General features: G+C 33.0%; 1 protein-coding gene across 1 annotated transcript; it reads left to right on the top strand.

The window, feature by feature from the left end:
- Window positions 1-729: 729 nt before the first annotated feature.
- LOC109148086 (WAT1-related protein At2g39510-like) lies at window positions 730-3,301 on the top strand. Its single transcript, XM_019295857.1, has 7 exons — window positions 730-1,029; window positions 1,446-1,508; window positions 1,600-1,716; window positions 1,949-2,189; window positions 2,475-2,636; window positions 2,753-2,904; window positions 3,019-3,301. Exons 1-7 carry the CDS (start codon window positions 830-832, stop codon window positions 3,218-3,220), a joined length of 1,137 nt encoding a protein of 378 aa, XP_019151402.1. The 5' UTR covers window positions 730-829; the 3' UTR covers window positions 3,221-3,301.
- Window positions 3,302-18,748: the final 15,447 nt, after the last annotated feature.

The following is an 18,748-nucleotide window of genomic DNA, read 5'->3' as shown; positions in this document are numbered from 1 at the left end:
AATGCATTATTCATATTAACATTGAAAATTTAAAATGCATTATTAATATTAACATAATTTGTTAGTGGTTGATTAAATTAAAATTGCCACTTTGTACATAATTAAAGGAAAAAATTTGTGTACAGTAATTAATAATTCATGAATCGAGTCTATAATATATGCGTAATTAATGGACATAAACTTTCATTATATTTTCCCTTTTCAATTCTAAACTACAATCATCAATTTCATTAAAAATAAGAGGAAGAATTCTCCGGTCGTCTTGGACGGACAATTGGTTTGGTAATAAGAAGGTTTCAAGTTTGATTCCTTTGAGTGACCGATTAGCTATAAGCAAACTAATTAAACTGGTTTACCTCTTTACAATCGGTGTCCAGACTCTTTACCATGTCGCACACATGTAAGAGGATTCAGTTAAGATTGCTCATTCTTTAACATGGGTAATCTTATAGTTGTATTTACATGGGCTACCCGTATTTTAAATATTAAAAAAAAAAAGAAAAAAAAAAACACAAACAAGGGGCTACCAACTAGTTGTATTATTAACTAATAATAACAATGGATATACCAACTGTTTCACGCGGTTAAAAATAATAATAATGATAATTATTGAAGATTAAATTGAAACGTAATTGTGTAACAATCTATGGCCATCACTCATGCATGTCAATCAGGCTTTGCCTATATAAACAAGAGCCAAGAGAGAGAGAGAGAGAGAGAGAGATAATGGAAGTAGTCATCTATCGTTGCTAATTCACAAGCACATTCGTAGTGCAGGGGATTAGCAACATAGAAAACATATACATACAAAAGACCAGACACTACAATAATGGGAAATGAGAGCTTTGTGAGGTGGCTAAAGCATGCAAAACCATATTTTGGTGTTCTGTTCTTGCAACTAAGCTATGCAGCCTCCTCCCTCATCTCTAAATCAGCACTCAACCAAGGAATGAACCATTACATATTTGTTGTCTACCGCAACATCATCGCCGCTGTCTTCTTCGCTCCTTTTGCTATGCTCTTCGAAAGGTACCTTAACTTTCATCTTCGATCAACTCCCTCTTTATAAACACCCCCCCCCCCCCCCCCCCCCCCTACTTGCCCACATCATAATTTGTTTTGTCTTACCTAACATGACCCGACAATAGTGAAGGGTCAACCCACTACTGGAAATTATGACATTTCTGATTACCTGAAAGTGATGTTAAATCAAGTCGAAAGCCTTGTTCCGATCACTTTTGGTATCCGGAAAAACCTTTGTTGACCATTTTTTGCTTTCGACTTGATTTAAGATTATTTTCAGGTGGGTAATTAGGTGGTTGGAAATTCCATAATTTTCAGTAGTGACCTATCCGGCCTCCACTTGTCATGTTAGATAAAATATAGTGCAAATTACAACACGGTTAGTGTATTGAAACTCTTCTATTTGTGGTGGTTTGGAATAGGAAAATAAGGCCAAGAATGACCATCACCATCTTCTTGAAGATAATGTTACTGGCCTTGTTGGAGTAAGTACATTTTTACTAATTAATTTTTTTAAAATCTAATTGGTTACTCCATAAACATATAGTAATTATTAAATTGTTGTAATAAGTGCAGGCCAGTTATCGACCAAAATTTATACTACGCAGGGATGAAATACACAACAGCAACTTTTGCCACAGCAATGTGCAATGTTCTCCCTGCCATCACGTTTTTGCTAGCTTGGATTCTCAGGTACATCTCATATATTCATTACATTAATTTACCTATTTTTAGTCAGTTACAAATCTATTATTTATGATCATAAGTCAAAAGTTTTTTTTTTTTTTTTTTAGTACTACTGACTATATTACAATGTAATAACTGTCAATACATACTTTCTCAACTTACTAAGTACAAAGAGTTAATACCTCCATGTTCGAACCTGTGATTTCCCATTTATGTTTCTTGTTTAATTACATGGTAGGCTTGAAAAGGTAAATATTAGGAGTTTGCACAGTCAAGGGAAGATTGTGGGGACAACATTAACCATCGGAGGTGCGATGATAATGACACTTGTTAGAGGACACATAATTGGATTGCCATGGACGTCCAAACACGTGCCGCAAACCCAGTCCATTGGTCCTGCGACTGAGCACGACCACGTCAAGGGCGCAGTCATGATCGCCGCAGGCTGTTTTTGTTGGTCCTGCTTTTACATTCTTCAGGTAAGTATTATATTAGTTAGAAAAGACTTTAGCCAGCAAAGGACTAGTAAACCAGTTTAGATTGTTAATAATTGATATGCTTAAATCAAGAATGTCAATAGACTATTTCTATAGTAATCAAACTTAGTATTTGTGGTTATATGGTCAACTGTTTGACGAACTTGAAGCGTTATAATTTTCCTCCTAAAATGTAACTGTGCTTGAGAAGAAAACCTAGTTAAACAAGATTAAATCGGCAAACCTTAATGTTAACTAACGTTGTATTTTGTGTGTTTTTGTGGACAGGCAATTACGTTAAAGTCTTATCCGGCGGGTCTGTCGCTCACATGCCTAATATGTATGGCTGGGGCGTTACAGAGCACGGTGTTAACTCTAGTGGTTGAGCGTGGCAATTACGGGATATGGGCCCTACACTGGGACACTACATTCTTGGCCTATGTTTACAATGTAATGTACATTTCTTTTTCTTCTTTAAATTTTAGCAAATTACAACGTTAGAAGTTCTTAAATTGGTTCTTAAGTGTTTCTGATGAATCCGAATCTGATTGGATAATATAATGCAGGGAATAATTCGTTCTGGAGTTGTGTACTATATTTCAGGAGTAATCATGAATGAAAAGGGGCCTTTTTTCGTCACTGCATTTAATCCACTTAGTATGATTATGGTCGCAATTGTTGGTTCATTCATGTTAGCTGAACAATTAGATTTTGGAAAGTACGTAAATCTCTCTTCCTTTCTCTCTTCTTACTTTCTTTCTTTGCTTTAAAAAAAATTGAAATATTCAAACGAGGTTATGATTGATGAGTTTTATTTACCTGATTTATGTAGGATTTTTGGAGCGGTAGTTATTATTGTTGGGTTATACCTAGTGATATGGGGCAAAAGTAAAGATATTTCTTCTTCAAAATCAAGCGAAGATGATGATAACAACGCATTATCTAACAATAAGGAATCAATATTGACAAAGCAATCGGCTGAGCAGAAGATAGATGATACTATTAAAATTAGAACAGTTGACGATACAGTGTAATTTTTAATGCATATTAAATATGTTGTAAAAACAATTTGTTGAAGTGTATTTCCAATTATATATATTTTTATTTTCTCCTAACCAAACGAGCTCTCAAACTCAAAGCCAAAAATTACATATAACTTTGTTCATATTGATGTCATTTTCCATTCAGATTAGGTAAATCAAAACATTAGTTTTCTTTTTTTGTGGTGCATACCGCATTCGGATTCAACCCGGATTCACAGTTCTATTAGCAGTTTACTTATCAATTGTCTAAACTGTTATGTGTTTTTATATTTAATTTAATTTCAATTTTTAAAGGGATTAAATATAGTAAAGTTTAAAATTGTGACAAGATGTAAAAGAAGATTGACTAAATTGTATCAATTCAAAGTAGTGAGAGAAATGACATGGTATCAATTTTGAATTGTTAGTTGAACTTGTGATGCAAAATACAAATTTACCTTTTGTTTAACCACTACAATAAAGCATAGTGCTTCTTAGTTGTCAGGCAGACCATTATTTAATTCTCTGAATATTATATAACAATTGCCATAAATAGTTACATACATATGTAACGTTTTACCAAATGTGGAAAATGTGAAAAGGAAAAAACACAAACGTCTTTCTTCAAAAAAAAAAAAAAAAAAACACAAACGTCTGCATTGGGATGACTTGCCGCATGGCTTTTGGTATTGTGAATTCATGAGATGGATATCCACTTATTTATTTTACTAGTAATTCACCCGCGCGATGCACGGGAAAAAATTATGCTATTATAAATATAAATAAAAAATAGAAAACCAAAAATATTTTAAATTATTTAACATAATAATATTTTTGAGCTTCCATTGGTCAAGTATTTATTATTTTTATAGAATACAAAATTATAATTATAATTATAATTATAATTATAATTTTGTATGGTTAATATAATCTCTAATTATGTGCATATTCAAATAAACTTATAGAGATAATTTACATAATTACATTAATTTATTCTTAATTGTATTTCATCTATATTATAATTTTCACAATACAAATAATAACTAAGATAATTACATTTGGAAAACAAATTTCAAATTTTGTATGTGTAAATTTAAACTCTAATTGAACACATTTTTTATATGATTATATAATATATAGCTATTTTATTTTTCAAAAGTATATTTTTTATATGATTATATAATATATAGATATTTTATTTTTTAAATGATGTGCTTTTTTTTTTTTTTATAATAAAATATGTTGTGGCATTAATTATAACATTAATTATTTCTCAAACCATATAGCTTTATTATATAAAGGATTTTATTTTTTAAGATATCTATTTTCTAAAATTATTATCTCAGAGAAATAATTACATGTATCACAATGACTTCATGAGTAAAAATTAAAAAATAGTTGGGAGCATTATCTACGGGTCCTATATCCAGCTCGACATTAATTAGGAGCTTGTCTAGGCCATTAATAAGGCAATGTCTAAGTCTATAAGGCAAGAGAATATAATAATTTCTAAAGTTGTAGTTTGAGTTTGTTATGTTTAATGAATTATGTGTTGGTGGGCATCAGAAGGGATTGCGCCAGGCATGAGTACGTACAAACCACCCGTGTAATAAACTTATTTGTAATCATTTATACATTATAACTCTAGAATAGCTAAAACAAATATTATTTTTGTAATTGGACAAGGCGATAACTTTAATACACTCTACTTGACTTTGATAGCTCAAACTCCTCAAATCTACTGAAACTCTTCTTCATTGTTATTGTTTTATTATTTTTCTTCTATTACAAACTTGAACGTAACATATAGTAGTTACATGTTACAACCATAGCATTCATATTTACACTAACAAGAACCAAACCTTAAACTATATGACTACTGACTACAAGTAAAAATATTAATTTGTTTTCAATAAATTGATTAATCAATTGAGCTTTATATGCATTACTAGTTCTTTTACGCGCTTTGCGCGAATGGAATAATGCCTAATGATTATTTTAAATAAGTATTTCAAAGTATATCAATGCAATATTATATCAGATATGTTCATGCATAGGTAAATAAATATTAAATTTATTTATTTTAATCGGTAATTTAAAGTATATAAATGTAGGATAATATATGAGAGATTGATTATATTGTCACTAAAATAAATGTTTGCAACTTTGTAATAACGCTAGTCTAAATACTTAGTCTAAAAACAATAGTCTAAATAAATACTACTTTTGGTTTAAATTTCTCTAATTCGTCTTAATTCTCTTTTGGGTAGCATTGTCATTGTCTTCATCTTCAGTACATGTCTTTTTTTTTTTTTTTTTTTAAATTAGTAGTGTGTCATGTGCAATTAGGTTACTGGTGTTTGGTGGTAGCATAGATGGATTCATCGTGCAATGAGATTATGGTGTAAGAGGTTTTAGATTTGTCTTGTTGTGTATATGATCTTAGTTGTACTATTAACTCTTTATCTTACAAGCACCTATTGATATTTGGTAGTGGTAGTTTTCCCCCTACATGTTTCATGCGTTGTGAGATGTATGTCGTAGGTTATCATGTGAAAGTATTGAACAAAATATTAATATTTATTATATTTGTATAAAATACTTGGTAAATAAATATATATAACATATTTTGTATTATAACTTTGATATTTAATTACAAGATAATGTAAAAAGAAGACAATGAACAATGTAGTGAATATAATAAATTAATAAATTTGAAGGTAATGAATCTTTGAATAGTAGAAAATAAAGATAATATAACTAATGTAATTATATCTCTTTTTAAATTTTTTATAATGAATAATTTTTTTTTTTTTTAAAATAAAGACATTATAGACATCTAATTCTAAATTAATTAAATGTATATGTATTATTTTTGGTTGTAGCTATTAATTTATTTAATTCAATAAGAGTAATAAACTGGCGTACATACTTTTCATCAACAATAATGAAATCATTGATTTTTTAAATTTACATTCGTTCTCGAGACAAATTGTTTTGATAGTTTATCAATGAAAATTGTTACAATTCCTGTTAATAGAAGATGATATAAATAATTCAAAATATATAGTTACAATAGATATTGTTATAATAATATAGTGAAAATTAACTTACAAATTTCTTTAGAAGTTTTCATGCATTGATTAAATTCTGATGTGTAAACTTGTTCAATTGGAGCCAGTGGGATGTCAATATTATTGTCAATCTTTGAAAAATGGTCCTACCGTTTTAGAGTCCAGGTGTAACTGTATTTATGATCAACAACTTTGTAGTTAGTTCGTGTAGATCTGACAATGATGTAAGAACAATTTTGTCCGATAAAAATAATAATAGTATAATATTTTTAAAGTAATGTACAATTGTATCATTATAAAAATACATACAAAAAATAATAATACCATAACGACCTAAATCATACCAATAATGAAAAAGTATAATTGAAATATTAAGTTTTGTTTTGATCTAAATAATCAAAAGAAGATTAATTAAACGGAAAAAAAAAAAACTTAACCTAAATTTGTTTTTTTTAATGCATAAAAATCAAATGATTTTTAATGTTCTTGATTTATAATTTTTTATGCTTAACTTTGAATGTTATGTATTTAGTCGAACTAATTATTTGACCAAAGTTTATGTTAAATTTTATATTAGATATATTTTTAATACATTTTAACATATTTGTCGTATATGTTTAACAATTATACCAACTCTAATTGGGATGGGGATCGAACCTAAGACCTTTATTATAGAAATTAATGAGTAAGTTAAAAATAATAAATAGTTAACGAAATTTTTCGTTACTAAATTTTATACTAACGGAATTTAGGTTATTTAAGAAAGAAAATAATATAATAGAGAGTAAATAAGGAAAATCATTAAAAAAATACTAAAATCAAAATAATATGAACCATTCCTTTTATGAAACAATACTACCGACATTTTTTTTGCTCCAATGAAGGGCCTAACATTATTGGCTCGCTCTTATTAAAATTGTAGATGTAGATAGATATCACTCATTTGCAAACTATTTTTAAGGGTGGCGAAGCCATCAAAGAGTACATACACATGAATGATTTTATATATTGTTGAATCTTATAACATGGGGGTTTATAACGTAGTGGTAAAGCACTTGATCTTAAATTAAGAAGTCACTAGTTCAAACTTGGTTAAGTCCTAATTTTAACGTTTTTCCATTTTTAAATATTTTTCGTGTAAACACAATCTATTGTTTTCATTTTTAGGTTCTTTTCAGTTTCTAGTGTAAACGCAATCTATTGTATCAATTTTTCATGGTCTAACCTAATTAAAGACATGCCAACTTCATTTTGATGATTCTATTGAATTGATGTCTCAAAGAAACGTTATTTTCATGATTCTACGGAATTAATGTATAAAAGAAAATAAAAATTGGTAAAAATGGGGGTCCATAGCTCAGTGGTAGAGCATTTGATTGCAGATCAAGAGATCACCAGTGATCAATCGTTATGCCATGGAACCGTGTTCACCATGGATGGTGAACACGGTTCCATACGACACCGTTTTGTGTGAGTGGGACTAACGGTGCCCGTAAGTGGCACCGTTAACTCCCACCACTCACAATTTTTTTTTTTAAATTAAACGCGCCATATAGCGTTTCAATTCCCACTACACCACTTTCACTTCCTCTCCACGCAACCTCCATCCCTCTGCTCCCTGAACTCTACTCTCGAACTCTCTGCTCTCACTTCGTCTTCCCCAAGCTCCATTTCCTTTGATCGTTCTCAAGCTCTCTGTTCCACAGCCGTTCCTTCGATCGTTCTCGTGTTCCATTTTCCCGTTCTCGCATTTCTCGAACAAAACTTCGCGTCCTCCCGTAGCTATCAAAGGAGACAGCCTCTCCATCGCTCATTCTCAACGTTGCTTCACTTGTCTTACAGGTATTTTGTACATGATGTGTTTATAATTTAGGGTTTTTGTATTCTGTGTACATATTTTGTAATTTTAAAATGGGGTTTTGAATGTAATGTTATAAACTTATGAATGTATATCTGTAACATTATACATGTGTAGATTAACCATTATGAATTGATTCGTATATTGTTTTTACTGCTGTTTATTCACTATCTATGCAAGCTTTGAATGTCCATAATGTTTATTCACTTATGTATTTTATGTCATGCAAATATGTATTTTCTGTGTGAGATTATGAATTTTCTCATATGAGATTATGAATTTTCTATTGTGACTATGAAATTACGGTTTTGATGTTATGAACTTTCTGATATGAGGTTATGTATTTTCTGTGAGAGATTATGAATTTTCTCATATGAGATTATGAATTCTGCATTGTGAGTTGTGAATTTTCTGTTATGTAGTTATGAATTTTCTGTTCTGCAGTTATGAATTTTATGTTCTGATGTTATGAATTTTCTGTTCTGAGGTTATGAATTTTCTTTGTGATATTATGAATTTTATGTTACTATATTATGAATTATGTGTGACTGTTATTGATGGACAATATATTCTTTTCGGTAGAGCATGACTGGAATTATTCGGCACTCCCCGTCCCCCCTCTACTGAAATAAAGAATATATTTCCATCAAGCTATATTATATGTTGTATATGAGTTACTTGCTTTCTAACGTTTTTAATAAAAGCAATGGACACTGCTCAACAAAAGAGAACACGCTCACAAACAAAGGCAGTCTTAAGCTCTCAAGCTGCACAACCATCACAACCCTCTCAAACTACAGATGAACAAAACAATGCAGTCAAAACTAAGACAAAAAACAAAAGACAACGAACAACAAAGGCTGTACTTGACTCACAAGCTGCTCAACCATCCCAGCAGCAGTCTGATGACCTGCTCGAGCAAGAAGTGATTAGAGAAAAGAGATCAAAACAGATAAATGATAGACATAGGGGCAAAGCAGCCATTGTGCAAAATACTGAAACAGATGGAGGTGATCGTGTAGAAGGGAGTTCTACTTCCTACTTCAGCACACGAATGGGGCCGAAGACCATGTTCAGGCTTGTACAACAGCTAACGCCAGAACAAAAACAATCTGTCCGTGATATTGGTTTCGGAGCCCTGTTGGACCTTCAATTGTGTGCAAATGAGTCACAATTAGTACAGTATTTGCTAAACAACTTTGAGCTTTTCCAAACACATTTCAAACTGGAAAACGACAAGCTCACTGTTGAAGAAGAAGACATTGAGTACACTCTTGGCATTCCAAGAGGAGAAAAGAATGTTGTTGAGGCCCCAAAATATGATGAACAGGGGACACCGGAGTACAGGGCTCTCTTGCAAAGCTGGAGGCAAAGGTGGAATATTAAACTTGGTTCCAAACAATCACTACCAAGATGGGGGATGTCATAGTTCAAAGGGGAGATTATTGAGATGAATTTAAGAGGGACTTCATGGTCATATCTGTTTCATGCATGATGCGGGGATTTCAGACACACTACTGTAACAATAGAATCCTCAACTCCTTGATTAATGTTGATGAGATAAAGGAATACAACTGGTGTAGCTACACCTACAACTCTCTGATCAAATCCATTGAGAAGTACAAGAAGAAAAGTAGTAGCTTCTTTACTGGACCAATGACATTCATATTGGTAAGTTCTAGTTCCACTTATGAATCTTATGATATTCAGATTGTGAATTAGAGAAAATTACACTTTTGGTCCTATGACTATAGAGGAGGTGGTAATTTCAGTTCGTGACTTTTAAAACTAACAGATTTAGTCCTTTTAGTACGCTTTTTTTTACACATTAAGTCCTTCCGGCCAAATCACCGGTGGATTTTGGCCGGAAAAAACACAATTCCTTAATTTATTAAATATTTGGGGGGTAAAATGGTCAATTCAGATTCTACTTTCTTCTTCCTTCTTCTTCCTTCTTCTTCCTACTTCTTCGTTCTTCTTCTTCCTTCTTGTAGAGAGTTGCAGCGGCAACAATAATATAATCCCCAGTCTGGTTTGGCTTCCCCGTCCCCCCCCCTCTCGTTTTATCTACAATGCCATGGATGGATCCTCAATGACATGGCATCCATAATCCTCTTGTTCTGTTGAAGAACATCTACGGAAAAAACAGCATGACAGCTCCCCTGGGAGGGCTTGCAGACCTGGAACCCCCATTGATTCTAAGAATCTGAAAACGTGGACCCCTTTAGCTCTATTTGCACCATAACAACCCCTTGATCTAACTACCCTACTTACACTAGTCCACATAACAGAACCAACAAACAGATTTCTTCCCTCAAAACATTCTACAAAAAAGAATGAAGTAAAGAGCAACTATGCAAAGAAGTCAGCTTTTCACCAAAAACAAATAAACCAAAACTATTCAATTTAATAGATGATTATCAATTTAATAGATGATTAGATGGAGTAAAATTGAGCATTAAATAAACATAAAGACCAAAATTTTGAACATTTTACATTGAAAGGGATGCAAGTGAGGACAGTAGCAATCGGTGGACGAAGAACGAAGAAGTAGGAAGGAGAAGGAAGAAGAAGGAAGAAGAAAGTAGAATCTGAATTGACCATTTTACCCCCCAAATATTTAATAAATTAAGGAATTGTGTTTTTCCGGCCAAAATCTACCGGTGATTTGGCCGGAAGGACTTAATGTGTAAAAAAAAGCGTACTAAAAGGACTAAATCTGTTAGTTTTAAAAGTCACGAACTGAAATTACCACCTCCCCTATAGTCATAGGACCAAAAGTGTAATTTTCTCTTGTGAATTATATGTGTCAGATTATGAATTTTCCTCTATGTGATTATGAATTTTCCTCTATGTGATTAAGAATTTTCCTCTATATGATTATGAATTTTCCTTTATGTGATTATGAATTTTCCTCTATGTGATTATGAATTTAAAGTATGTACTTATGAATTTTATGCTATTTAGATTTTATGAGAATTATGTGTCAGATTATGAATTTTCCTTTATCAGTATATGAATTTTCCTTTATGTGATTATGAATTTTCCTCTATGTGATTATGAATTTACAGTATGTACTTATAAATTTTATGCTATTTAGATTTTATGAGAATTATATGTGTCAGATTATGAATTTTCCTTTATTTGATTATGAATGTTCCTTTATGTGATTATGAATTTTCCTTGTTGTCATTATGAATGTTCTTTTAATGTTATGTAATAATGAATCTCATAATAGAAAGTTCATAATTGCATAACATAAAATCCATAATATGGTAGTTGAATATAGGGTTCATATTATGAATATAGTGTTCATATGGATTATGAACTTTCTATTATGGTATTATGAATTTTCTGTAATCTAATTATGAATTTTGTGTTAGGATATTATGAATTTATAGTTATAGAATTATGATTATAACTTTTTTGTTTTACCTTTTTCTTGAACATTGTAGCTATTCTACTTTGATCGGGTCCAATTCAAAGGGATGAGGGTTTAAAGAACATATCCAAGCATTACTGCATGGACAAAAAAACTTGCAAGACAGAGAGTTTCTGCTGAAAAAAGGTCAGGCGGATATGGTAAAGGGAAAGTTATCCCACGTATTGCAAAGCCTGCTGCTGACTGTGCCACTCATGGTATTGCTTCTACTTCAGACCAACCTGCTGCTCCTGATGCTCATCATACGGTCCCAACCATCTCTGTGCCGCCATCCAGTGTTGACAGGGTCACACAAGTTCTACAGCACCTTGCTGCTGATGTCTTGGAATTTGGTGAGGCAATGGCTGAAGTTGGCAAACAAAATGCCCCTGTGGATTTTATGAAGGCCGCATTTTCTGGAATTTCTACCATGATTGGCGTGGCAAGTACAATAGACAGACCACCAACTCCAACCTCCTCTCAACTTGATGACATCTTCTTCGGCCAGGAGTCTTTCACAAAGGTTGTTGATGCCTTGGTTGAAGCCTTCCAAAAGACCACTAGGCAAATGGAGTTTGACCCTCCCTCATTTGATTTAGGAATTGCTTATACCCCAGTGCCATTGGTTGAAGAACCACAGGAGCAGGGCGCATTGGATGAAGATCAATTGGATGCCCTTGTTCAAAACATTGTGAAAGATGCTCCTGGTGCTGCTGATGCTGCTACTCCTGCCGCTACCCCTGCTGCAACCCCTGCTGCTACACATGTTGCTACGCGTGTTGCTTCCCCTGCTGCCACACATGATTCTACTACTGCTGCTACCACTGCTCCTTCATCTTCTGAAACACGAGAATTAACTCCATTGATTACGGTGCCATTCGCCAAAGATGTCCCTGGTGCTGTTGATACTACTACACCTGCTGCTACACTTGCTGCTACCCTCGATGATATTGATAGGTAAACTAATGAGGTTATGAAATTGTGAATTATATTATGTCATTATGAACTTTCTGATATTATATTATGACTTTTCTTCTGAAAGATTATGAATTTTCACATATGAGATTATGAATCTTCTATTGTGAGTATGAAATTACAGTTTTGATATTATGAATTTTCTGATATGCAATTATGTATTTTCAGTTATGCCATTATGACTTTACAGTTATCCAAATATGAATTTTCTGAAATGAGATTGTGCAATTATGATAATATTAACTAGCTTCATGTGTTTACAGTGTGTTAGGAATATATTGTATAAGTTTTGATGAGCCAAATGTATTTTGTAGACCCCAATTCTATTTTATTTGAGTCAGTTCTGGTTCACAAAGTATAGTGCACCACTGCCATGAAGCCTACATGAAGTCTACGTGAAAGCAGTTTGAAGGAAGAATAAATGAAAGCGGGATCATAGCTTAACAAATTTATGAAGCATCAAGTCATTAAAGGTTGAGATGGACGAGATGGTAGAAGATTTGTTGAAGCATGCCTAATGCAAGATAATCTACAGTTTGATTTTTATTGGAAGCAATTTTGGTGTAAAGATGAATTGCTATCGTGAAGTAGCAATATCAGGAGATGATGTCACAAAGAGAACAATTTTATATCATGATAGTTAAAATTATCGGATGATGATGTCACTACTATCGGGTGATGACATCACAATGTGGTATGGCCAGTGGAGAACACGTGGAAGAGACAAGACAAAAGAATTTAAGTCTTGGATTATATCAATTGGTTATTTGGCTGAGATGGAAGAAGCCTTGCCAAGCAAAGCAAATGGTCTATAGTTTGATTCCCACTTGAAGTAATTTTATGAAAACATGATATTGGTCCATAATATACAATGGAACGTGATATCTGGTCCATGATACAAGGTGGAACATGATAGCTAGCTCATGATATGAAATGGAACATGATATATATAGTCCATGATACAAGGTGGAACATGATACACTATTGGGACATGACATCATCAAAAGGAGCTATGACATCATGATAGAATTAGACAGAAACATTCTTTTGAAGCACTGTTTCTGCAGAAGAAGTCGAAGGAGAAAAAGTCGAAGGAGAAGATGAAGCTGATATACGAAGGAAATCTTTTTAATACTCAAGCAAGAATCAGCATATAAATTAGTTGATCAACTTGGCACATCAGATCAATAATTCAACAAAAGTCATGCCAGAGAAATTCAAATTTGGAGGCTACCCATTCCAAAGAAAAGCTTTGTCAGATTAAAGGAGAGCAACGGCGAGATTTCTCAAAATCTTCTGACAGACGGCGAAATGATTTTTGCAGACCAAGTTGGCAAAATTATTTGATCAACTACAATTCAAATTGGACGATCAAGATCGAAAGTTGATCAACGGGCAAATAGCTTTCATCTGCTATAAAATGCCCAAGCAGACTTGAAGACAACAATGACTTGAATACGGCTGAAAAACAAAGAGAAAAACAAGCAATATTCAAATCAGCCAAGAAGCAATATATTGAGCTATACACGATTAAATTCAAGTCTGAGTGAGAGAAAAATTTTATCTCTATTGTAAATCTTCTACTAAGTGTAGAAAAGGGGTAGAGTAACTAGGGAGAGTGAAAAACCCAGTTGGAGTGTAGCTTTGTGCGTAGCACTCGGTTGTAACGGGCAGAGTAACAAGGGGAGCTTGTGAAAACCCGGTGAGAGCGTAGCTTTGTGCGTAGTTCTCGTGGTGTAGGAGTACAGCTTGGTGCGAAGTACTCGGGAAGGCGGAGTAACAAGAGGAGCTTGCGAAAAACCTTGGTGGAGTGTAGCTTTGTGCGAAGCACTCGGAGAAGTGTCGTTGGGCACTTATTCACTATTGTATCTGGGTGATCGAAGAATTGTGAATTTCCTCCTTGAAGTGAAAGGAGAAGAGTGGACTAGGAGGATTACACCACCTCTGAACCACTATAAATCTCTCTCTCTATTTACTTACTGCTCATTTAATTTCGTGCATGCTTATATTATCTGTGAACTAACCCGTTACGGTTTATTACGTATCTTTATCTGTCTGGGTTTGATAGTTCCCTCGTTTGCATGCAAGTGAAATTTTATATACATCATCCTACATCTATATCAAGTGTTTCTAACGTAATGCATGTATAAAATCTCTCTTGAGCACGACACAATTTAAAGCATAACACTTTGCCGTTACAATTCCGCTGTGCACACTCTAAGTTGTTATACTTGTTTATGCTTGTTACTTAGAGTTGAAGTTACCAAAGTGTTGTTTGCAGAAGAAGTTGAAAAGGTTAGAGAAGTCTATTCACCCCCCCCCCTCTAGACTTCTCGCCACCCCTTCGGGACCAACACAGTGCATTTTTGGATAGTGAATCTGATGTCGAGGATGTCACCGTCCGAAAGAGACCAATCCGAAAATACAAAAACATCCCGCTAAATTTGAGGCCACCTTTCTGGACAAAGAATGCACCGATTGTACATAATGCTAGTGTCACCGAGAGGGCCGTATCAAACTACGCCTTCATGGATGCTTCTACAAATCATCCAATAGAGTATGTTTGAATCTGACTATTTAATAAACTTTTTATTTTCATAAATATTTCACATTTATAACCATGTATTAATTTATTTACTTATTTATCAAACTTTTTTGTTGATGTAGTGAGACTCTGTTTAGCTTTGATGATTTCTCAATGACAAGGGCAGATTTCCACACCCTAAGCAGCGGTGAAATTTTTAGCACCTTCATCGATGTATGGGCATTGAGGCTTACGCTCCTCAACACAAAACGGGCGTTGGGGAAGCCAAAATGCATCTATTTTAGCACGTTGGTACATGTAAGTTCAGACCAAAAATTTTTACTCTGTTCATTTATGAATTTTCTGTTAAACAATTATGTATTTTATGTCATGTAAATATGTATTTTCTGTGTGAGATTATGAATTTTCTCATATGAGATTATGAATTTTCTATTGTGAGTTTATGAAATTACAGTTTTGATATTATGAACTTTCTGATGTGATATTATGTATTTTCTGTGTGAGATTATGAATTTTCTCATATGAGATTATGAATTTTCTATTGTGAGTTATGAAATTACAATTTTGATATTATGAATTTTCTGTTCTGCAGTTATGTATTTTCTTTGTGATATTATGGATTTTATGTTATGATATTATGAATTATGTATGACTGCCATTACATATTGACCCGACTTTTTCCCCTTAGCTTCAACTTGACTCGACTGAACAGTGGATGAAGGATCTTCCGCTTCAAAAGCGGAAGGAGAATTTCAAAGAACGGTTACAGTATGAAATTTCCAAATTTGGAAATCTTGATGTCAATGATGCTGATCTGGTAATTTATAATTACCCACGTTCAACTTTTATTCATTAATGACATATTTCTTCTCTATTCTAACTTCTTCTCTTGACGTTAGATATTTTTCCCTGTGCTTCGACACGAACACTTCTTTATTGTCTGCATCAACACCATCTCAAAAAGTGTTGAAATCATAGACAACAAGAAGCTGCCTATAGATGTTACCGAAGCTGACAAATATGAAGATTGCCCCAGTCTACTGGTAACTTAACCTTAAACTTGAGCTTCCAATCATTTATTATACATTTCCTATGAATCATTATCACACTAGTTTCATTTTTTGTCCAGATGACTGCTTTGAAAGAGTACTTGACCGCAGAAAAATCACCCCTACTCCGTAAGATACAAAAGCTTCCTGTATCATACTTGGACATTCACTGGAAGGAGCTTGACAATGTCATTGACTGTGACATATATTTCATGCGACACATGGAGTCATACAAGGGGAATGTTCAAGATTGGGAAAGTGGATTCAAGAGAAACACCCGTGTAAATGTAAGAGTATAACATATATTAATTTCAACTTATATTTAGATATATAAAATTTTAACATCCCATTAAATGTTTTTTTTTCCTTTCTTTTTTTTGAAGGCTGACTTCATTTGTGAACTTAGAGCTCAATATGCGTCAAACATTATCACATGGGATAGGAACACTGAAAGATCGCGAGTTATGAAGGCAGCAAAGGATCTCTCAAAGAAGAAATGAAACTATACCGTTTTTGGTGTTTGAAAATGTTGTGAACATGAAGCATTAATTTTGTCAATACTTCATTTTGAAATCCTGACTGTTGGTACCCTAGATTGAGAATCTCTCATTTTGTAATGTGTACAGATATTTTGCACCTGTGAATATACAATCTACTACTCTTAATTCAGATTACATATGGATCTGTTGATTTATGAATTTTCAACTACCATATTATGAATTTTCTATTATGCAATTATGAACTTTTTATTATGAGATTATGAATGTATACTTGTCAATTATAACTATAAATTCATAACATTAAAAGAACATTCATAATGACAACAAAGAAAATTCATAATCACATAAAGGAAAATTCATAAACTGATAAAGGAAAATTCATAATCTGACACATAATTCTCATAAAATCTAAAAAGCATAAAATTCATAAGTACATGCTGTTAATTCATAATCACATATAGGAAAATTCATAATCACATAAAGGAAAATTCATAAACTGATAAAAGAAAATTCATAAAATCTAAATAGCATAAAATTCATAAGTACATACTATAAGTTCATAATGACATAAAGGAAAATTCATAATGACATAAAGGAAAATGCATAATCACATAAATGAAAATTCATAATCTGACACATATAGTGCAAAACTGCAGATGTACACATCAAACATATTGCAACTATATTGTTCAAATCTAAATATTTTGCATAGTATTCATCACATCACTGCTAAACATATGAAGTTCTATTAACACAATCTCAATCTATAGCTACATTGTGGTCTACATTCTTATTAAAATGAATAAATTGTGAACCCCCAGTGCTTGGATGTACAAGATATCCATCACGAGCAATCTCTGAAATATTTTCCAATACCAATGATTGGACAGAGCCCTTTGTAATTGAAGCAAGCTTGTTTGCAGCACTCTTTCTCCCCCTTGCTGCATTGTACTTCTTCTCAATAACACTACTACTCCTTTTATTTCTCACACCTTTACTCCTCCGGCTTGAAGGATCTTGGACAATACCACTTGACGAAGACACAGCACCCTCCTCAGTATTCACATCCCCAATCTCAGCTTCAATGTTTTTCCTTGCATTCTCAACAGCTTCATCACAGAATTGTCTAGCAACACTGTTATCTTGGCTAGAAACAATAAGCCTTTGAAATTTCCTACTAATCTCAACAGCCCAAATTGAAGAAGGGACACCACCATTATAAAACACGGATGCAATGTCCAAATTTTTACCCTCAACAACCTTTTTAGTCCATCTTTTTAGAATGTATTTATCAGGAATACTGGAAACACAGTGCACATGAAGTATACGTAAGCAATGGCAGCAAAGTATTCCCAATTCTGAAAACAGCTTGCAACTACAGCATATATCCAAATTGATTGGCTTAAAAGTTACTTCATGCCTTATGATATCTATGTCTGGTCGCCACACGTGATACTTGCACTTACAACCATCGTTCAACACCATTCTTGATAATAAGAGCTACCTTTCATCAACTGTTCCTCGAACAAAAAAATATATCTCAATCGTATAAACCTCTCTAGCATGTGAAAGGAGTTTCACATGATCCATCATCATGGCGGGTACTCCTTGAGAACACCGGAAATCCTCACCGTTTTCCTTACTTCTCCGTTCAGAAATAACACTCGCAAAGGATGAATAAAAATCACATAAACCAGCAGTCTTGGACAACCTCCTGGAAATTGAATGATTTGTGGTTTCACTCCTTTGCGAAAATAAAATACCCCGGAGAAATAATCCTTGTTGAACGCTGGACACCACTTCTCCCTACAGTCATAAAGCTTCTCTAGCCATGTATTCTTATGATAATTATATTTTGTAACCATCCTGAAAAAGTTAAAACGCATGTTTACTAATCATATTCTGAAAATTCATAATCTCATATTACAAAGTTCATAATCATATAACAGAAAATACATAATGACATAACAGAAAATCCATAATTGTATAACTGTGAATTCATAATCTCATATTAGAAAGTTCATAATCATATAACAGAAAATACATAATGACATAACAGAAAATACATAATTATGTAATGTAAATTCATAATTTTTTTGCCCTGTTGAATACACAGAG

The sequence above is a fragment of the Ipomoea nil genome, unplaced genomic scaffold, assembly GCF_001879475.1.
Source record: "Ipomoea nil cultivar Tokyo-kokei standard unplaced genomic scaffold, Asagao_1.1 scaffold2036, whole genome shotgun sequence".
NCBI lineage: Eukaryota > Viridiplantae > Streptophyta > Magnoliopsida > Solanales > Convolvulaceae > Ipomoea > Ipomoea nil.
This window is presented reverse-complemented; position numbering and strand designations above follow the sequence as displayed.